Here is a 23582-nt window from a genome sequence, read left to right as displayed (position 1 = left end):
GTTTTTATTTTATTGTGTCACTCAGCACCTAGCACTGGAAAAATCCTACTGCTGCTGTTTTGCTCTCTGCAGAGTTTGAATCTCTGGCACAAGGATGAAACAATTCCTAGAGAGATGCATAATCTCGTGGGGATGGGACTCATTAGGATAGTAGTAGCTAGAATATGTTTGTTGTTTTAACTTGGTTGTGAAAGGTTGTTTTAACCTGTGCTGGTTCACCCACACAGCTGAGGACTGGAGCAGGCTCCTGTGCTGCATGAACAGGGTCATCATCTGCATTGCAGGGTCTTCAAAGGGGAGCAACAGAGGATGGACAGGGAGATGTGATCTCCTTGCTCTGCTTCTGAGCACCAGGAATGGTGTGTTTGTTCTCCCTTTTAAATGTGTGGGTTTTGGTCCAGTGCAGTTGGAGGCAATGTGTTGGGTGGGAGCAGTGACTCTGTGGCCCAGAGTGCAAGGACATGTAGGACCCTCCATCCCCTGGCTCTGCTCCTCCCCGAGGCACAGAGGGATGGGAGGAAAGACCCAGGCCTTCAGCTCTTCCCCTAAAAACAGGTGATTGAAATCAGAAAGTTCCTAGAAATGTTCCAAAACTAGAAACTCCCCAGTTCCTCTTTCCACCTTTTTCTTCTTGTGAAAATCCCTCTCCTTGGGTGAAGGCTGGGAAGATGCCCACGTACCAGCTCCCCAGGAGCTGCTGGGGGTCAGGCATTGTTCTCCAAGGATTCCAGCTGAAGTGGCCAAGCTGGGGGGAACAGTGGCACTCCCTTGTCCACGGAGCCCTGAGGTCAGCTTGGACTGTGCTGGTGCCAGAGCCTGAGATCCTGCGCAGAATTCCCAAATACAAAAACAATCTGCCTCATCCAGGGCAACAGGGTGAAGAGAGGAAGAGAGGTGACGTGATAACCCAGATAAAGATGTAAGGTAGATAATGCAAAGCCTTCATAAATTAGGGCATGAGAACAAGTTTAGTGCTTCTGCTGAGACAAAAACCCTCTTCTTTTTAGAGAATAGGAGCAGCGTTGGTCGGAATAGTGCAAATTGTGCCAAAGCTGACAAACGTGGAAAATTGCTCCATCCTTTTATTTGTTCCTGAACCTTGACAGTATTTCAGTTTCTATGGAAGTGCTCTCTTAGGGATTAAACCCTTCTCATCTCAGAAGGGTCATCTAAGGCAGGCTTGGGAGGAGGAGAGGAGAGGTGGCTGCTGAGGTCCCTGAGGCCAAATAGTTCCAGGAGCCACAAAAAGGCTGTGGGTTGGCCCCAGGCTGGAGAGGACCTGGCAGCGATGTCTGTGATCTGCCCGATGACAGAGCCTGTCCTTGGGTGGGTGGTGCTGAGTGAGGGGTGCAGGCAGCTCCTGCCAGAGTTCCAGCCACTGCCTGAACATCTGGGCAGCTGCCAGCAGCATGTGCACACTGCTGGGCCACTTGAGCCTGGAGCTGTAGCACTTAGGGCATCGTGCAGGTTTGTGTACCTGCAATAGCCGTTTATAATTCACTTGTAATCCTGGCGTGCTCCTCAGCCTGCAGATGAAAAGGGAATTTCAGCCCAAGATGGGGTTTGCCACGATGTTGCAATAATTGTTCTTTACCATTTTCTGTAAGGCTCTGTCAATCAGGGAGTTCAATGTCTTCATTATTCTGTAGGTGCACGTCAGGCTGGAGGGGAACACCAGCAGGCTGTGTTGGGACTTGCCCTGAAACAGCTACAGAGGAGCTTCCCTGAGATCCGACAGCAGCTTATCTGCACTGCAGCCTCCTCTGGAACGTCAAAGGAACATCTCGAGTTCAGAAGCCCTTAATGAACACAGCAGACCAAATTCTGCTTCGGAATATGCAAGTGCGGCTCCTATTGAAGTGAATGGGCGCTCTGCCTGCGTCTGAGATAAGGATCTGGCTCGTAGCAAGGCTTAAAGGGGTATGCACTGGCTTTTAATGGACTGTCACCTACAACAGAATGGATTTTAAGCTGTTTTCAGTTATTTCTAATGTTGCAACAGATTATCTTTTCTTGTTTTGATGCTACATGTTCTGCATAATGGTTTAATAAGGCATAGAAATGGAAATAAAGCAATCCAACCAGAGAGTTTATTGTGGTTTCTTTAAGGCAATGTCAGGATATTTTACAAGCTTGCAAAATTACGTTTATTACACTCCAATCATCTGGCAGACCATAAACACTCTGGAATATTTTTAGTTGGAGGAATGGCAATTTTTTTAAAAAAACCTAGGTAGGGAATATGAGTTTGTTTGAAGAATGAGTGAATTTACCTAACATCTTTTCATTTTCCTTTAATTTGGCCTGTTTGGACTTTAAAAGCTGTGCCTCTGACATCTGTTTTTTCTTTGCTGACACCATTCAGGCAAGTAATCAAGGGGAAGTCTGCCACTGCTTTGGCTGCCTTAAAGTGTGTGTGTGTGTGTTTGGAAATTTCAAACCTTTTCCAGAGAGGAAAATGGTGAGATGTTGGAAAGAAATGATGAAACAGGATTAACAAGGTAACAAATAAAACAAATTCGGAAGGTAATGCATCAAAATAATGGGTGATAAGACTAGGGAAAAAACCCACAAAATTTTAAATGTTATAAAAAAGAAATATATGTAAAGAAGCAACTTAGAGGTGTGATTCCATTTTCTGTCACAAAACCTAAGCAGAGGACTATTGGGACACCATATCTGTGTTCAAAGTGTGAAAACTGAGTGTGGAGCCCAGCCACTGGTCCTGCAATGCTGCATCCTTCTTTTAATGCTTTTACTTCATGGGATGCCAATCTTCCTCATACAGCAGCGGATTGTCAATCCTGACCCAGGATTAATGTCCCAGGTTTCTGGGCAGCACCGAAATGTGCAATTCAGAGGCAAAAGTTCTGAAAGATATGAACACTCACACATGTTGGCATGATGGAGAAAACTTGAGATAATGCAGACTTTCCTATGCTTGTATTTGGAGCAGCCTCTGACATGAGTAAATAACAAATGAGCTCTTCCCTAAAAGGGAACTCATAGTGGGAATTCTTAAATTCAGAGTTCAAGACATTCATATGAATGGGATCAGATTTAACGCCACTGTCAGTCTGTAAATGTGCCAAGAGTAGATTGGGTATTTCTTCAGAATTTATGGTAAATTGTGGCTTTCTCTATAGAGAGTGCCAGTTCTATATGATAGACCAAAAAGGAAAAGAGAGAGAGAATCTCAACTCAAAAAAGACAAATGCATGTATAATTTTGGACCTTTATAATTTGTAAATACATCATGTCTATTACTTTGACTTGTTAGAAATACTGTTTCTCTCAATAAAGTTATAAATCCTGCTCTACTGCAACAAGACAGAGTATAAAACATCTGGGGTGGATCAAGAAAAGGGCATTTCAGTTCTTATTGTCTGATTATGCTTGGAGAATACAGCTCCACAATATTCCAGAAAATGCTGTGCCAATCACATGTAGTTGGGCTAATGAGGAGCCAGTAATGGGAAAGAAGTTTTTCCATCAACAGCAGAATTTACAAGGTCTAATTTATATTATTTTTTATCTTGTACATTGAACAATCCCATCTCTCAGCTTGCTCAAGCAAAACTGGAGCTTTTTCTTCAGCGGGGCATTTAAAATACCTCCCTTTTGGGTTTTCCACCGCTGTAATTGTTCTGAGTCCTTTCTCTCAGTGAGAGCTGAAGATTCACTCAAGTACCTGTCCCCAGGGTGATTGCTCACTTTCATGAAGGCATTTATGAACCTGGCCTTGCAGAAGCTCTGCTGCTCTTTCAGATAAGATTGAAACTTTCCAGCAGCTTTAGTGGTCATGAGGAACTGGATAAACATTGTTTACTTCATACACTGGAGTACAGTAAAAGAAGAAAACCCAAGCCACAGGAACACAAATTTTTGAGCTGAAAAAAAGGGCAAGTGGAGCATCTTTAAGAAATGCTAGAGGAAGGAAAAATGCTTCACGTGCTGGGCTTACAACTGAAAATTCTTCAAGGGAAACAAGCAAATCCTCCAAAGTGCTGAGAAATAATACCAATGAATGCCCTAAACCAGCAGGTGAATGTTACACGTGCTGGAGTCTATACATCACAGTTTTCAGGAGATGAGCTGTGCAAACAAACACAAAGCATCCCAAATCATGTACTATTTTGGTAACTCTGCTATTATCAACACAGTTAGACTGAGAGCACCCCATGCCTGTTTTGAGATCAGATGGAGAGAGACTGGTGAGCTGTGATTGCAGAACCTATGGGTGGTGGGTCTGTGTTTTTCACTCCAAGGGAGAGACACTTGTTTGAAAATGTTTCTGGAGTAAATATTGACAGACATAAACACACTCAAGTTCTCAGAACTAAAATTGTACATCTCTGCAGAGCACTTTACTCTCAAAAATACAATAGGGATGATTTAGAAATGTGATTGTCATTAATAAAATTCAGTGAAATAGAGTTATAAAATAACCCTAACACAAGCAAAGCTTCAAGTGTGCCCCAAGTAAAAACTTGTAAAATGTGAGCAAAGAAAGAGTTTAGCAAGATATTTGCATACTGCAGTTAAAGACATGGAAAGGAAGAGAGAAAAAACATTGTGAAAAAATCCCCTCATCCCCTCTCCCTGTCCTGTCCCTGCCTCTGAAGGATTTTTGAGAGTGATCTGGGGTTTCAGTTACGGGAAGTTTTATCCCACTGATTCTTCTGTTAATGTTTCAAATACAACCAGCACAAGTTCTTGCAAGGACCCTGAGTCCTAAGCCAAACACTGTTACCTGCTTGACAGCTTAATATTCCCAAGCCTGGGACTTCTGCCAGGAGAACATATGAGTGAAGTGGGGATGAGGATATTTGTTATTCATCTGTGCAGAAAGTATTTCCATCAGAACTTTACAAACTGAAAGCAAAATTGAAAGAAAAGGAGGAATTAGGGAGATAAAAAGGGCAGATGAAGTAGTCAAGGGGATTTTAGGAATGATTATGTTGAGTGTAGCAATTTTGGATTTCTAGTTCTTCAAGGTCTATGATGCCTGAAAAGATTGGGAAAAATGTGTGATTTTTTTGTCTTTGTAAAAAGCTCTGCCCTAAATGTGGCAGGCAGCCTGGCCTGTGCTCTGCTGGTCTCAGCTGGGTAAATTCCAGCTCTGGAACACACACTCTCCAGGAGACACCTTAGCATTTGCCCACCACTTTCTGCTGAACCTTACCACTTCCAAGTTTCATAAACTTTCCTTCCAGGTTATCCCTGCCTCTGTTCTGCTCAGGGGAAGCTCCCACAGGGAGACCCTGGAAATTTCAGCAACTACATAAAATAACTTGTGGGAAGGCAAGGGTGATTCTTGAATATAATGTCAAGGAATTTTGAAAGAAGGATGGTTTTGGCTCCAAAAATTATCCCAACCCTAGTTTCCTCTGTTACGAGGTTAAAAGCAGCAGGGAAAAATATGTGGTCACCTAGGCTTTTTAAGTAGATCTGGAGCAGGAAGCAAGGCTGTTTTCCTATCTACAGTGGTTTTTTCCTGCTGTCTCATTCTGGTTAATTGGGTAACTCTCGTTTCTTTGAAAGCACTTTGATTCACCATATGAACACTGGAAGTATAATAAAATCAGGCTGTTTAAGAGTGTGTCTGGAAATGGTGATAAACAGTCCATTTTTCTGCAGTTTGTTACATCTATGGATCATGGTGAGTTCTCAGCCTCTGTTAGAGGCCAGCTGATTGCAGTGGGCTTATGGAGGTGTTGATTATTCATTATTTTTCTTGTGACATTTGCAAAGTTTATAAAATTAAAGGGATTGTGCAATGTAAAATCAATAAATAGAAAATTGCAGTCACATGACAGAAAGGATTGGTTTTTCTCCTAGCATCAGCTTCAGGCAGTCTGAAGTGGAAAAGCAAAGAGGGTGAATCTGGGATCTGAAAAGTTTTGCTGTGCTCAGGACAACAAATAAAACAACACTTGCTAAAAAAATTCAAGGAAAATTGAGAAATGGTAACCAGTGCCTGGAAATTCCCTTGTGCTGAATTATAACCCTTTGTAAGTGGTGGGAGGAGAGATGGAGTGGTGATGCAGGTAAAGGGCAGTGAGATTGTTTTGGATCACATCTGTATTTGGACACTGTGATGTGTCCTAGAATCTACCCCTGGTACTGAATAGCTCAGGGATATGACAGTGAAACAAGAAATAATAGGTATTATTGGTGCTAAAAGAGTAAAAAATTGTGGAAAAGGCATTCTGGGGATATGTGTATCTTCTCCCAGTTTTTCCAGTCCTAAGTTGAACCCTTTGTGCCTCAGGACTTGGTAGAGCACAGGGGGTTGTTCTTTACCCCAGTGTTATCAGTAAGGTCTGATGTGACTTTGTTTGAAAAAACCACTCAAAACCAAAAAGAAAAACAGCAAGGCATTATACAAGAGGTATCAGGAGCTGGCAATGGCTGGGCCATGTGTTTTTCTCCAGGCTGCAAGGGCCAGTGTGGGAGAAATCTCCTGGGTCAGGACGGGTGCAAGGCCTCCGGCAAGGGCATAGAAGCACCATAAGCCTGCGAGGCTCCACTTTGGTACCACAGAGCCAAATCTCAGGGTAAGGTTTTTGGGTGCTGCATGTCTAACACTGCTCAGAGCCCTTTAAAAATCCCAGCCTTTGTGTCTAAGTTAACAAACAGCTCATTGGCATTTCGCTGTTTAGAGGAAAAGTGCAGAGTGGACGTGGTTACTTGATACTAATTATTTAGCAGGTATAAAAGAGTATTCAAGTCCCTAATCTCCTTTCTGAGCAGGCAGGCATGCTCATGTTCAAATAGTTGCATAACTTGCCCATCTCCAGTTGACAAACCCTTCTAACTTTGTTTTCAGATCTGATGCAACCCCACCCCCAGACAAGCTGTGTGTGTAGCTGGCCTGGAGTTGATCTTGCTGTTAACCTCATCCTCTTCTTTTGCTCTTTCTGCAGTTTTTGCCTGCTTTCCATGTATGTTTAAAATGCCAGCTGTTGAGGAAAGCAGCATTTGCTCTGGGCCTGGGCTTTGTGTGGCTGGACTGGTGTTCAAGGCTTTTGGGAAAGCAAATGAAAAAAATCAGGAGTGGTTTTTGTACTGACATTAGATGTAAGAGAATTTCACTGCCAGATCACTCTCTGCCTCTTTGTGCATCTTATCTGTAGTACCTATATCTGTCTCTATACATCTGTTTGTGTGTGTGTAGCTCTGAAGAGCAGTACATGGTACCAGAGGGACACAGCAGAGATCCTGGGTGCTGTGACATGGACACAGCTCGATGCTGATATGAACTGTGAAAGACTTCTCATTGCCAGGTCTTTTCCTTGACTCTTCATATCTTCCATTGATGAAAACTGACCAAAGTCAGTGGGATCACAGAGGATTCAAATCAAAATAAAACCTGGGCTGAGCCTGATACCGGGAATTTTTGCTGAATTATGCATAAATTAGATGTTATCTTCCAGCCAGTTACAGTGATACCAAAAACAGATACTTCAAACTATTTACAGTGTGTGAGAGTATCTAATCTTCTTTCATATAATTTAAAAAGGGACAGGGTTGTGGTTTCAGGTTGTAGATGGAACAGACACCGTATTTATCTGTGTACCAAGGAGGTCAAGGAAATAAAGTAATCTTTTTTCAGCTCCCTGCATTATTATCACAAACAATAGCCTGCTGGCACAAAACAAGTTTTAATTGATTGTTGTTATTGATTTTACAGGAAGCAAAGCAGAAGAAATACATCTTGATTTTTGTAAGCCAGGGTGACCTGAAAAATACAAAGGAGAGAAAGAGATTAAAAAGCCCTCTCATATTTTGCCCACTCCTGTGAGTTTGCAGCTGAGCACTCCATAAAAGCCCTCTCCATTAATTGTCTATTTATGTTTTTTGACCATATTGATTTTCTCTTTATATAATCCCTATCTGAAAGTTTTATTCAGGTTGTTTGTTTTGTGCTGTCACTTCACAGATCAGATTTGCTCTTTATGGCCAGTCATTTAAACACATCTCTTCCTCTTGTCTCCTTCTACCCTCCTCAAACCCACATGAGGAAGAAAAAGCTGGACATAAAAGTTTTAGGCCAGCATTACTCTCTCCTCTCTGCTGATGATAATTTTTTGGAACACTTCCATTTCAGGCTGAGCCCTGGGTACAGGACATTTTTCTGTACCTGCTGCTCTACCAGAGCCTGAGTGGGAGCAGAGATCTTGGTCTGTGAATAATCACAGAGTGCCTGAAAAATCACTGCAACCCCATTCAGTAGCCCAGGTGGGCTGGCTGGGGCTCACTGGGGGGACCTGGGCTGGAGTCAGACTTTCCCTGGAAGGGAGGAGATGGTGAATTTCATGGGGTGCTGCTCAGGGGATTCTCACTTTGCCCAAAATTTCCCTGAGCTCCCCTTGGGCACAGATATAGAGGCAAAGGGAGCTGAGGGAGATTTTAATCTTGGTGAACAACAAAGCTTTTGCAAATGATGAGTTGAAAAGAAGAACTTTCTCACTGTTCAGTCTTATATGCTAATTTTATGGATCTTGGGGAAGGTGTGTGTCAAGAAGATGTTGATGGGAATAGCAGGTTTTGGCACTTTTAGAAGAGGAGCCAGTGATTCCTGGACTGTATATATATATACATGGAATTAATTAAGTCACATGGATAATATCATTCTGCAAAGCTTTAAAACGATTAACAACACCAAAAATGTTATCATGGATTTTACAATGCTGATTATGAACCTAATTAATACTATTAATAATAGCATTAATAGTATTATCAGTTTATACTTATCTATCCTCAGGGACTCTGTAAAGTGCCTTCCAAATGCAGAACATGAAGAATATTACAGCCACAAAGATCTGCATGCTGGTGTGTCAGTCTTCCTCTTTCCTTTCTCCCTTGTTACATGTAATTCTTATTTTATTGTGGCTTGGAGTATTTATGCAACAGTAGTAAAAAACTAGAGTCTTGTTTAAATTTAAATTCTGGTGTTTACTCCTTTACTTACATTTGCACGATTTTTGTCTTGGCAGCAACAGCTAAAAGCTTCCTGTCTTCTAAAAATAATAATTGAGAGTATTACTTTAGAAGCTGGGTTTTGAGGGAAAACATTCTATTTCCACACACTCTGTTTTAAAATAAATATTTAGTTATTTACAAACTATTTAAGGTAAAAAGGTAAAAAAGAATGATAAATTATTATTCATCCCAAATGAAATGTTCTGTGGCACTGCTTTATTCAGACAGACCTGGTATTGCTATCCACAGCAGCTTGGCAGCAGCAGTCTTCCCAGAATGATATACTGAGGGGAAAAAAAAAGAAAAAGGATTTTGTTTTTTTTTTTGCTTTTGCAGCACCTACCCAACTTTCCCACCAAGTGATCTGTTGTTAATGTGCAGGAAATCCCAATGAATGCACATCATTTGGTGAAAGAATGACAGCAGACACCACAGCTATCCTTAGCAAGCATCCACCTGCTCCCGTGGTGTCTTTTTAAAGCAAGTTCAGCTTACCTCTTCTCCTCTTAGTTTTCCTTTGCTTAATTGCAGGTGATGATTCCAAAGAAGCCTTCACCTGTTTGAGTGTGCTTTCATCTTTCTAGACAAAGCAGGCTTGGGCTTGGTGCTTGATCTGTGGCATAGTTAGGGCCTTTGGTATTAAAGGCGTTGGGATCACCCTGAGGCTTTTAAGGTTTTAGGGTTAAATTGATGAGCGTGTATAAAATGTAAGCTTTGTTGTTTGGCAGCGTTTTTCAGCATTTGTTATTCTTTTTTTCATTAAGAAACCATGGGACTACACTGCATTCCTCAACTGCCTCTTGCCTATTAAAGAGTGCTGTCAAATGGAGACCTCCTCAACTTGCATAAAACTCGTGATTCATTGTACTGCCTTCAATCCTCACCAGGTCCCCAACTTATTTGAGATATCCAGGAATGCCTCTGCACTAGATCAGGGTATCTGTTTCTCTCCCCATTTAATTTGTGCTGTTCCTTCTGGATAATAAGTGCTTGGTACACTGTGGAGCTGGGAGATACATCCTGACCACAGAGCCTGCACTTTGACTCCTGTTCTGTCTTTTTATTTATGGCTCTCAGCATGTGGGAATTCAGAGCTGTCCCATGAAAAATCCATGGCACAGGCCAAACAGTGCACAAATAGCCTTTTTTGCTTGTTTGTTTGTTTGTTTGTTCTCTTATTTTACTGTAGGGAATTAATTGACCAAAGACTGAGTGGAGGGTAATGCCCTGACCTTGGCTGTTGCTGAGGAGATTTTCTGAGTGCTGCCCACTGCTGCTAAAGATGAAAGCTGTTGCTTCTTGAAAAATGTTGTTCCTGGGCTGCTGGCTGGGATCCCAGCCTTGGCTGCTTCTGCTGTGAAATTATTCACCCCAACCCAACAAGCCCTGGTGGCAGGAGTGGCCCTGTGAAGGAAATTGCTGTCCCCTGGCTTTAGTGGAAAAAAATTCAGCACAATTTGCAAAGTTTTAGCTGAGATTAAAAACTTGGTAAAATGATGTTTTCTCACTTTTGTTTTTAATCTTTCCTCACCCATTTGTATATGTTACATAGGGGAATTTACTTATTTTCTTAGATGAGATTTGAGATAAAGTTTCCTCTGGAAATTCCCAGAGGTTTGGATGCCTTACACAGCGTACCATGGGTGATATGCCCATTCCAAACTTTCTGCCACATCTTCACATGCAGTTCTGATACCAAGGCCCAGGAAAGCTTTTGTAAAACATGGTTGGACAGACAAATTATTTCAATTTAATACATTCCTGTTGTTCACCCACAGCAAATGTGAAATAAACTCAGAAAATAAACTACCATATGTGTTCGGTTTCATAGAAGCTTAAAAAATATTTGTTATTTAATACTACTAATACATTACTTCGTAAACATACATGGATACACATATATTTGTATATACATACACAGTTTTTGTGTTTTAGCTGATTGTTGAAAACCTGTGAAACTTCAGTAACCCAGCAGCAACTTTCTCTTCATTAAAGCAGGAAGGGCAGGGCTGGGAGATCTCTCCATGTACGCACATGAAAAGGAAACCAGTATTTTCAACAGGGAGTAAACTGGAAACCAGGGAAGATGTAGGTGCAAGAAAGGACAATGTGTAAGCTCTGCTGGTGACAACAGTAGAGGCATTGTCTGGCTTTGTCACTTGTCCCTTGTGCCAACATGAGCCATCAGTTTGGGGCAGGTGGAACATTCCAGGAGGAAAGCAAAAGACTTTTCTGGGCTGCCACAGATATTGTGGCCACCTGATGGTTACCTGGTGACACTGGCTGCTTCTAGGCATGACCAGAAGGGTAGAGCTCCTGTCTGTGCCAACCTCAGAACTGCTTCTTATCAACTACCTAAACTTAATACCCAGATAGTAAGGGTAGATACTGCATTGCTGTCTGCATTAGACATTTATGTGTATTTGTATTATGTTATTATCTTCTGAAAAAATCACCTCATTCTAAGGCTATAGATTTGTAGACTCTGATTAATTTAACTTCTTCTTTGCAAAGTGAAGCCCTCTGGGCTTCCTAATTAATCCCTTAAATTATTTTTGTGGCCCTGCTCTGAACCTTCTCCAGCTATCTGTGTGTGGACTGTAGAAATGGTTCCAGCATTTCAGCAGGAGTCTTTCTCAGTGCCCCCTTCCTCACCCCATAAAAGAGGAAAGTCAAGAATTGTCTGCCTAAATTTTGTGTCAGAGTTAGTATTTTCTAGGATATGGTCCTTTTTTGTCTGCACATAAGCAATTATATGGACCTGTCAGAAAGTGAATTTGACTGACCAGCTATCAAGAGTTCAGCTGATGGGGGTCTGGAGCTGGGGCACAAATTTTACAGCTAGGCACCAACATACAGGCACCTGAATTTGGAGCTGAGACTCCCTCTGGTCCATAGGTAAATGTATGCTTGGCAAAACTGTTGAATACATATTATCTATATCTATATCTATATCTATATCTATATCTATATCTATATCTATATCTATATCTATATCTATATCTATCTATCTATCTATCTATCTATCTATCTATCTATATATAAAAAGTGTATATATATATATATATATATATATATATATATATATATAATATCAGTATATAATATATAAATCAGTAAATTCTTTATGACATAAAAAGTGTACTTTGAAATAGTTACAAACTGTTCCTGTTTAGGACCAGTGGCTGCAAATCTATGAACAAGATGAAAAATGCCATGTTTCCCCGACCTTCCTAGATGAAAATTATTTGGAGTCAAGTTCTCCTCACCCAAACTTGTACCCTTCAACTGACTTCAAAGGAGATAAATGAGGCTCTCAGCAGGGCAGACCACAGGCTTGTTATTCCTGTAACACTTTCTATGTCATTAACACACTTTTTCTTATCTTACTCTTCTAATAGTCAAGTAAATTGTAAGTGTTTATATACAGTTGGATCATTATTATTTTTTGCATTTAAAATTTGGGAAGGGTATTTTTCCCTTCCCTTCTGTTTATATTTACATTTTCAGATAGTACATACACAGTCTAATCACATCACTTTGAAAGTGATATAGAAAGTTGTGCTCTCTTACTCAATCAGATCTAATCAGTTTGGATGGGTTCCAAATACTAAGCATTAATCTCACTTAAACCAAACCCCTGATAGTTCATCTAGCCTGAGTATTCATGTCAAAGACATAAAACAATCTTCTTTAATGCCCACAGTACTTTTTAAATTGAGCTTTCACCATCTGTTAATAAAACCTGCTTTGTACTGCTGGTTGTGTTCTGTGGAATGTGTCAGAGGTGAGTTTCTTTCCCTCCTATTCTTAAAGACTGCCTTTTTCTTTTTTTTTTTTCCCAAAAGTATATGAAAATTATGCAATATAGTTACAAGGAATTAGTCACACCTTGGCAGAATCTCCATTACCTTGGCTCACATCAAAGGGAAGGAGAGAAGTGTGGTCCTTACAAGCTTAGAGCATTCCTTTGCCTTGGAGTCCCACTCTGTGATGACAACTAAATTGGACACTGATGCTTACTTATTTTTCAACACGTGGGTGTAAAGCACATTGACCTTGCAGTTGACTTTTTTAGAGCACCTTTCATCATGGGCCCAAGCTCACAGCATGATGCAGAGCTCTCTGCTGCCTTTCAAGGCTCCCTGGGGAGGATTATCCAGAGGCAGAGCTGCTGAGCTGAGGTTCCCCTGTGATTGCCCCCTGGATTTCAACATCTCCTGTTATTAATCCTGGGAAAGGCACCGTGGTGCTTCCCTGTCAAACCCTTACAGAGCCCATGCTCCAAATAAATGGTGCCTTCACATGACATTTTTCATGATGCAGCAATTTAAGGTCATAATTTACAGCAAAAGGGGAGTGAACTACAAATTGGAAAGGGCAAGAGGAAGAATTCATGTTCCTCTGGGGCAGACTTTTCTGAGCACAGCACTGGCTCTACAGGCTGCTGCTGCTTCCAGGTAGCAGCTCAGTCTGTCAGATTCCAGCTTTGCCTGGGAAAGCAGGTGAGCTGTGCGCATTAGTTGGTTTTAAAAGTCATTACTAGACTTGTTTTCTATGATTCTGCATAAAAAACAGTGAAAGTTTTTGTTCATTTGAGATAAAAAGGGATGGATTTGAAAGATGGATAAGTTTTGTTTTTGAGCAAGAGCTACTGAGCAAGAGACTTGATTGTCAGCATACTCAATTGATGAGGCTAAGCAATGAATAGGCATCCAGGGTCACATTTATTCTCCTCAAGAAAGTGGCATTGGTATATTTTGGAAATATTTTGCAGCCAGGAAAGCAGAGGTTTGGTCTTCTGGCTGCCTCAATTCAATAAGTATTTCAGTGCAGTCTCAGAGGTTTTGATGGTTACAGGATAAGTGTAGGAAAAGTGTGAGATGTCAAAAGACTGCCACACTCAACTTTTCCCTGATGCCAACTCTTTCTTTCCCTGAAACCTGCTTTGCTGGGAAGTGAAGAAATGGTCCCACAGCATCTCACCTCAGTGCCAGTCTGAATGTATCAGCCAAAGCTCAAGCAGAGGATGCTGTCCTTGCTTGGTGCAGTAATTAATTTGTAATTTTAGCACTTTATTTAGTGCAAAACCCCCAGGAAAGCACTATGGCCTGCAACCATGCAGATTGTGCAAACCTCTGCTGTCTCCATGTTCACCCCAGGACATCCATCCCTGAGATTTGCTTTTGAGGCACGCTAAACTATATCTGAAAAGCATGTAGAGCCATGTGCATCTGCAACTCTCACATCACAAGCCTTTGCTGGGATTCTGCCTTAAAATAACTGGTAGAATTACACTGAGGTGACAGTTGTGACGGTGATGGTGATTTTATGATTTTCAAAATGTAACTTGAACATGGATTTCACTTCGCAGATGTGTTAAATAACAAAATCCACCCTGGAATTCAATTTGTATTTGATTGCACAATAGATTAATTTCTTCAGCTACTTTTTCAGCTACTTCTTAACACTTTTGTTTTTACTTGTAAGTTTTTTGTTTGGATATAATGAGGCTTTGTGTCTCCTGATTCCTTATCTTATGTGGGTGGTAGAAAAATTGCTCTCCTGATTCAATATTTGTGGTTGTGTGGGGCAGGTGGCTTCACGCAGAACTGAGCAAAATATCTGTAGTAAATTAAAAAAAAAAAAAGATGTGTGAGTTTCTTTGCCTGAGATTTCTTTATCCGCCTGGAACCTTTGCTGCAAACCCCAGGGAACCAGCAGAAGAGCTGGTTTCAGGCATGGAGAGGCCTTTTTCCAACCTTTGCAGCTTCCACAAACCTGGAGCTGGTTTGGTCTTTTGTTGTGTGTTGCAGGCCAGCCTGTCCTGGAATCCCAGCTGCATCCTGCCTTGCCTGGGGGTCCCGCTTCTCTCTCATTTTGGGCTCCAGGCATCATTTTGTTCCACCCTCCCCCAGACTCAAGCACGGAATGGGTCCAGGCTAGATCTTTGGGATGGTGCTCAAACCTGAGATGTGGTGTAGGTCTGAGCGACCCGATAAACTCTGCAGGAGCCTCAGTCGTGTGGCTCCTTGCATGATGAGCATGCTGAGCTCTGCTGCCAGGCACAGCACATTTGTCAGCTGGAAATAAAGTAAATCTGTCCAGGTACTCCACTGAGTATTGCTCACAGCTATCTGAGGGGGACAGACCAGGTATCTTCAAATTAGACAAATGTCTAGGATTTGATGTTGCCTCCTAAGAACACTTAGGAGGAATTTAATCCAAATTTATTGTAGTGGACCGCTCAGGAGAGATTTCATGTGCTTGTTGCTTGTTGCTAATGGACTCTGCCATGTGGGTGTCCATGTCAAAGAATCTGTAGGGTTTGAAATTCACTTTTAATGGACTTACAGGTGTTTCCTGAGCTTCATGCAAACACCTTCTGGAAAACTGTGAGATCCCACATCCCACCCAACATACCTGCTGCTGTGCTGTCTCATCTGTTGCCACTACAGCAAGGATTTATGGACACCTGAAATCATGGATCCTGCCACTTTGCTCTGGGTCTTGGATGTGCACTAGGGTGACAGTTTTTGTGAAGACCCTCCTGTGCAAAGTTATATATGCACTAAGGCATGCAACATTTGCTAGAACTACTTAAATCCTTCCCTTTATGAATGCATAAATGAATCATTATATAATATTTAAAATTATACACTTAATGTGTACAGAATTTATTTAAATTATGATTTTTAGAAACCAGTCAGCTAATATTTCCAAGGCAGCAAGACAAGGGAAGGACTGTGAAGACTTGCATGGTATAACATCAAGCTGAGAGAGAGATGAGATTTTTGCTTCTGGACTTCAGAAGGTCAAAATCAGTGTGGGAACATTTCCCAGTGGTGGCAGCTGCAAATGTCAGGGAGAATTGCTTTTCCAGCAGCTTCCCAGGACAGATTTTCACAGTCAGAACGATTAATTTCTTGTGTGCTGTTGGAAAACCATAATAAAAGAAACCTGGATATCATTTTGAGTTGATTTTGGGGATGAATTCAGAGGTATATAAGCAAGGGAGTGCAAGGAATATTTTCATTTCAGTTATATTTGGTGTGTTAATGAAAAGAACACCCAAAGCAGGCACTGACCAAACACGTACTTATTTAAAAGCAGAAGACTGGAAATTTGAAATGTCTGTGTGACATTTGTGATAATGCCATGGTCCTAAATATGACTGTTAATAACATGAGTATTTATCTACCACAATATCAAATTAAATTTGCTGTAAGCTTTGCAACCCAGGTGTATAATGATGTGGCACATATATTCCACAGCACAGCAAACACAAAGCTGTATCCATTTGATAAACTGCTTAAGCAGCTGATGTGCTGCATTTGTGATGTATTTTTGAGGTGTTCATGGATGGTCTATGCCAGAGAGTTGACTGGAGACTTTTGAATTGAATGGAAATGGAAAAATGGAAAAATGGATAAAACATCTCCACAAGATGTTGTTGATAAACTGAAATCCCAGAACAAATGCAACAAATTCATAAACAAGAGCCAGACTGAGATGTTTCAGTACCAGCAAGTCTCCACTTGGGTGATCTGTCTGGGTGTCCCTGCTCCCCATCACAGCCCATTCCACCCAACATTAGCAGCTTGAAAATAGCTGGTGACACAATGCAGAATAGAAAGGTTAAAGCAGCACCAGGGAATTTTTAAATTTTAAAAAAAATTAAAAAAATCTTTTAAAGAATCTTTTTAATTTTTTAAAAATTTTGTTTCAGAGACACCTTAAACTGGTATTTTCTCTTGCTGTAGCACCTCAGGAGGGCAGATGTGTGCTTATCTGAGCAATAACCCAGCCAGCTGCCTTCAAAGGGAAGGCTGGGTAAGTTCTTATGTCTGCAAGAACCAGAGGGTGGAGAAACTGCACGTTCACACATATTGCCCATTTTCTTGGTGACTAACACCTTCATTTTCTCCTTTTAAAAAGGCCAGAAGATGGGAGTGAGACTCTCTTGCAGCTTTACTGGGGAATTAAAATGTTGGCATAAGTAGGTGGCAAAAGGCAACAATGGTAACACCACCATCACTTCTTTCACTGTTTGACTTCACTTCCTTAATGTTTTAGACTTCCAGTGAAGCAAATTGGACAAGTTAAATTGCCACAAATTTCCTTCAGGGCATGACAGCCGAGGTGGAAGGAGTTGGTGGTTTGTGTTTGGAAGCTCTCAGGTTCCCTTGGAGCAGGAGATTTTCACATCCCCTGTAGAAGACCCAGCAGGTGAGTCTGTGTTAGCTTGTGCAAATTCTCAACAAATCACACAGATCCTCCTCCTGGAGGGCTCCCTCACAGGCTGGTGAAGCTCTGTGTCCCAGGGAGGGTGGTCACCCCCTTCAGAAGCCCATCAACTTCAACCCCACAGGTAGCAAAATCTCTCCAGATAATCTAACAGCCTGAGATGGATGCAAATCTGGATGCAGCCTGGAGCTTAAACAGGACAAAATAGCTGAGTAAGAATAGAGTAGTCCTACATTTCCAAAGAGTAATTTTGCAATCTAAGATTCATACAATGTGCATGAATGTAACAGAACATTATCTTCAGTGAAACAAAATGGTCTATTTGATAGCAAATGCCAATAAATGTCTCACTGATACTACATTTCAGTATCAGAGAACACCACAAACAGAGTAGTTTGGTTTGAAGGGACCTTAAAGATAATTTAGTTCCAGGTCCCCTTTCATGGACCCTTTATACAGCAATATTTGTACTTGAAAGTCTCTACAGCCTATCTTATGGTCCAGTCCAAAATGTTTCTGAACTTGTGCATTTTGAATTACATGCCATTGTGGATATTTTACATTAAATAAAAGAACTGTGGAGATTCTGAGGTTCACTGTGTGCTTAGTATGTATGTGACATTGTGGTATAAAAAATAATTACCTCTAGGAAACAAAATGAATCAGAAAATACTAGCAAATAACATACTTCAAACATGACTGAGCTTTTTCTAACACAAAAATAACTGTTAGATGAACTGGTATTAACTTTAAAAATGTCTTTATATTTTACCCTAAAGATAGGTTATACACGGCCTCCTTAGCCTCCCTTTCTTGTATCTTCATATATGATCTATATGAAATCCACATAGGCTTAATTTTCCTGCCATGATTGTGCTGCAATTTTCACACGTACACAGAGAATTTTAAAAACTGTTGGTCTGAACAAACACCCACAAACGCCACTTTTCACCTTTCTTGCTCAGCTGTCACTGTCCACACCAGGTCAGAGGCAGCAGAGCAGCAGAGCTCTTGGCTCTGGTGGTCTATTCCTACATACAAAAAGGGCCAGGACAGGCACAGGCTGTCCACCTGGGGATGCTGGGAGCATTAAACCCCAGCTGGGAGCAAGCCTCAACATGCTGCAAGTTGTGCTAAGGTTGCTAAGTGACTTAAATCCACTGCACAGAATAGAACCATATAGGCTCAAAACAGCAGAACCTGACTTGGTTTCTAGTAACTCATTAAAATGACTCTACAATTCTTTTGATGTTCTGTACTAGTCTGGTCACATTCCTTTCTGTTTTATAGCATGGTAATAACAGCATTCTTGTAAACAGTCATATAAACTCTAACCTTCATATTGCTCTCAACAGATGATCTGAAACCATTTTCACATCAGGATTTGGCTTTCTTACCCCCATAAATCATATCCCACACCATCAAAGGAGAAGGGGGAAAAAATAGGGATGCACAAGTTGATTACTGCTTGGTCACTTGCTCAGGGCAGCCATGACATCCTGTGAAGGCTGAAATTATTTTTGCAAATATGGCTTCTATAAATTTATTGTTTAGAGCTATTGGGGTTTCCATTCTCTTTCAGAGGAAGCTCTGCTGTGAACAGATAGACTCCTGCCTGGATGTTTGTGCCTACTCTTTACTGATTATCAGCCTGTGCTCCCTCCATTATTATCAATACACTGTCATCATCTGCCTGGATGGAACTACAACCTGTGGTAATATTTTCTGTGAGCTTCAGTACTGTATCACACAGCTGACAGTGGAGAAGTACAGAAAGAGAGGAGGCCTAGGAGGCAAAAAAAAAAAAAAAAAAAAAGAAGAAGCCTCTCTGGTTTAGCCATGCTTGTCCACTGATAGCAGCAGACAAAGGAAAGGCTTTAGCTACAGAAGTGTGCTGCGAGGAGGACAGGCAGTAGTTTCCAGATGTCTCTGGCCAAAGGCTTGGCACTTAAGCATTTGCTCAAACAAAAGGGCCAAGGATAAGGGACTGCACCCTTTGCAAACAGCACAGCACATGGACATGCACTCACATGCAAAGAATTTACACCGGCTGAACAGTTTTCCAGGCAGTCAGTAAATATGACTTATGCCTTCTCTTCCTCCATCAATAGTTTAAACAATCTGGGAGCAAAATGAGATACAATGATTTTCCCAACACTCTAAATGACAAGGAAAGATTTCAGACATAATAACATGTCCTCAGCTTGCTTGCTTACTTTTCCTTCTATTTCTTTCTTCTTATGATTATTTGTTTTACTTTCTCTTTATCCCAGACAACTCTGCATTTTCCTTTGGACTGTCCAGTTAGAGCAGAGAAACAAAGTAATATACTGTGAACCTATCGCAGAGCATGAAAAGGAAACTGTAAATGCTCAAGTGAACAAACTGTGAGCAATTTCTGAGTAAGCAATGTGCTACACTTCATATCTGCTGAAAGCTGGCACATTTATAGTAGTTGCAATCTGCTGGAGAATTTTTTGCAAGTAGGGGGAAAAAAAAAGTAGCTAGATTTGACGGATAAATTTTTCACAGTGTTACCCTTTGTTTATAGACCTTCTCTCCTTTTAATGTACCCTAGAGCAAATCTCTGCCTTTTCAAAGGGCCACGCCATTGTTCAACTGAAATGCTATTATTTCTTCTCTCAAGTTTGATTAAATTACTTGGCACTCAGACAGGAGTTGATAATAATACAAACACAGTGATCAAGGTGGCAGATGTGCCGTTATTCTCTTAACAGCAAATAACTAATTCTTCAAACTGGGGCTGGGCAGTGTTAGAGCAGTACAGGGGCTACACAGGGAACATTACAGAGAGTTTCACATGTGTTAATTGAAATGGGATGGAGAATTTATTGGGGGACATTTGAGTAACTGCTTTCCTTAGCAAATACAGCCTGGCTGTTGGTTTGTGGATGGTGTGTGTGTGGAGATTGCAGAGATTGGGGCCAGAGAGGAAAGCAGGGGTTGGAGGCAGCACCGGGGCTCAGCTGCCTTGCAGGAACTTGCTCCCATACTGAGCCCTGGGACAAAAGGTGTATTTGTAAAGTGTGCTAGCTAAAATGTTTTAATTAACACCTGTTTAAGCCCTGGAATAAGCAGCACAAGGTATTTTCTGTTATACGAGCTGATGGAAAAGTGGCTTAATTAGGTGGAGGGGTCCAGGGAAGAGTCAGGACACCCTGGTCCTCTGAAAGGAGCAAGTGGTGAAAAAGGGAGTCCAGCATCTTTCCTGGCAAGATTAAAGCAGCCACTGTTTGAGCCAGGATCAGAAAACAGAGATTTTAAATATATTAGCTCAAATGCTTGAGCTAATAAGTTTCAAAATAAATCTTTTCTAGACTACACAAGCCCTGAGGGAAGAGCAAAGAGATTAAGGTAAAAATAGAAAGCATGAAGTGCCTAATAATGAGCCACACCTGTTTAGCAGAATTTCCCTATCTCTGGTCTGCTCTACACCCGGGGTTTGTATCAGTATGGCTGGCTTGGCCAGGAAAGTGTTTTCCTAAGGGACTCGGAGGATGAGGAGGCTGCCACGAGGGAGCCACAGTGGCAAAGGCCCTGAGGGAAGCTATGGAGTTCTCTGCAGAAAATGTTCCCCTCTCACTTGCCCCAGTACTGCAGGAGCTTTTGGTTGTGTCATGTGTAGATAAAAATAAGGATTTTTTCAGATGATCTAAATGTGATTTAATAATTTAATTATTTAATTACTTGGAGACAAGTGGTTTTAATTTACTACAATGGATCTCAGCCTTGTTGGCCTCCAGGCTCTATTGTACTGTAAATATTATTACTCATAATAAAACCCAACCTAACTTTTTCCCCCAAAACTCCAGGATTTGATCTTCAGCTGCTGATGCTGGTTCAAACTGGGAGAGGAAGTAGATAAAAAAAACCAAAAAAACTTTCTTTGAGATTTCTCATGTTATTTCAAGGACCCCAAATTCCACATAACCTCTGGAGAACTACAGGTTAATACCCTGCAACCTGCCGGTCTTCTCCAGTCAGTCTTTTTTGTCCCTCTTGAGAGTTGTCTCATCATTTGAAGACTTTGCCCATAGCTGTACTTTACATTTCAGTGGGGCAGCCCATGTGTAGGACATACTGGATAAAACAGCAGGTAACCCTTTATTTTGGAGTTGTATTGTGTTTTTTTTTTTTTTTAATTATAATGGGCAGGAATTCGTAATTCTTCATGAAAAAATATTGAGATCAACTAAATGACATGTTGAAGATTAAGCTGTAGAGTAGGGGAAGCTCAGTTTTGAGACGTGAGAATTTGTGTTGTTGTTTGTGTAAAACAAGATTACCTTTCTCTCCAGTTCATGACCAATTATTTATTCAGTAGAACCTTACCCCCAAAGGAGCTACAGGAACTTGGGCATCCAAGTGTCCAGGCTGACAACTTGATTTCACTGAAATCAGAGGGAGTTTTGCCACTGATGTCTTGTCCTTAGAGTTTGCCCCACAGCCTTGTCAGAGTGGGCAATAATCCTGATGAAGCAGAAGGACAAGGGCAGTCACAGTATAAATAGAAATGTAAATTATATCTGGGGTTAAGAGGCACAGGTGGATGTATATGAGGTAGCTTCTATAACATAGGAAAGTTGCCAGAGAGACTCTTTTTCCTTACACCTCCTTACACCCTTGTCTGTGTCTCTTTCTCCTCCCAACTATCTATTTAATATTGCCAGGGAGAAAGGTGAGGAAACATCTATTCACTTATACTAATTTTTAACAGTTTATTACAATATATTCCATAGACTCAGCTGCCTCTCTGTCTGATCAAGATGGAGATGTAGGCTCCATCAGCAGATCATCAGAATAAATTTGAATTTGGTTATGTGTAAACACAGTGACAAGGCTCAATCCTTCAGTTATAAGTGAATTTGGCTACATTTACCTTATTAATACTCATAAAAAACCCTACTGAGAGGAAAATAATTGCATTTTCCAAAACACTTTTCTGATATATTTAAACCTAATGTAGTATAATTAGAAAGCAAATGAGACAAGTCAAAAGTAGAGGAGAGAAGGAATCAGGAAATTGATATGAGTGATTTTTATGCTCCTATTTTCATGGCACCTGGCATTTGATGATTGCTAACTGTGAGATGAGAGCTTGGGCTGAAGAACTGATCTAAAGTAGAGGCCATTTCCCAACACCTTCTATCTTTAATAATTTTTTCCCTATTGCCCTTTTTTGTCCTTCCTTCCCTTTCCCAGATGCAGACTCCCAGTGCTTTGACACCAGCCTTGGGACAGTTGGATTTTGCTATAAACCAGTTAAAACTCATTAATCCGTCAGAAGTTGGTTTGTTTTTTTTTTTTTTTTTCCTTGTGGAGTTTATTTTCTGCCATGTGCTGAGCTGGCTCAAAGGGTCAGTGACACCAGAAGTGGAGCCAAATTAATAACAGCACTGAGGGAGGACGAGGGACTGGCTGAGAAAGAGAAAGAACTTCCCTGTTTTGGTGGCAATCAGCTGTCAGAGGGGCTCCTCCTGTGTCATTAAATTGTAGCTTGAATTTGCAAGTTCATTTCTTCTGGAAAGGTCACTTCTAATTTCTTCTGCACTCTGGATTCCTGTGGATTTCTTCTATTTCGGTGAAATGTAACTGCTCATCCTAAAGTGAGAATTTCTGACACAGTGTGTTGGGGCCGAAAGGAGAAGGAGGTGTCCTTTGTGGCAACGTGCCCCACCAAATCAGCAAGAACATTTAACTGCACCCCAAGTGTCTTGCCCAAGACTACATGGGAAATCTGTGGCAGAATGGAAAGTTGGCCCTCTCTCTTGTAGCAGCAAGAAAATTCCTCCAAAATCACAGGATCTTGATGCTGCTCCAGGTAGGATTAGGTGGTATTAAGGAAAGGGATGGTTCCTCACAGATGTAGGATAATCTACTTTATCCAACTTTTCAGCACATCCTACTTTCTGCACACCAGAGAATGTTTTAAACTTGAAAGCATGGGATTATTAGACCTATCCATAATCGTCAGTAAAAATGGTTGCTCTGAAAAGTTCTGACCCCAGAATTATCTGAAAATTTAATGAATTTTGCTATGTTGTCAGCCTGGGGGATGTTCACAGTCAGTTCTGCAGGCAGAATAGGTGGAAAATTCTCTCGTACCAATTTTGATTTTGCCATATCTTTATTTCACTGGACACTCCCCACTCCTTAGGCTTTCTGGCAGCAATAATAAATTTTCCCAGCTGCTGCACTGCTGTTGAACTGTGAGCCCCGAGCTCCTGGCTCTTTCCGGGCAGGGTTACAAATCAGGGATGCTGGATGCGCTCCTGGATGCGCTCCCGGCAATGTCCCCCCGCACTCCGGCCGCCATCCCAGCCCGG

The 23582-nt window shown here is 41.3% G+C and overlaps 1 protein-coding gene across 1 annotated transcript in view; it reads right to left on the bottom strand.

Annotated features, from left to right (window-relative positions):
* The window catches only part of RNF32 (ring finger protein 32), an 82442-nt gene extending 59063 nt beyond the window's left edge, over nt 1–23379 (bottom strand). The window contains 1 exon segment of the mRNA XM_058039023.1: nt 23260–23379. Within this exon segment, the coding sequence (XP_057895006.1) occupies nt 23260–23379 (120 nt within the window).
* Nucleotides 23380–23582: the final 203 nt, after the last annotated feature.

Source organism: Melospiza georgiana, chromosome 1, assembly GCF_028018845.1.
Source record: "Melospiza georgiana isolate bMelGeo1 chromosome 1, bMelGeo1.pri, whole genome shotgun sequence".
Lineage (NCBI taxonomy): Eukaryota > Metazoa > Chordata > Aves > Passeriformes > Passerellidae > Melospiza > Melospiza georgiana.
This window is presented reverse-complemented; position numbering and strand designations above follow the sequence as displayed.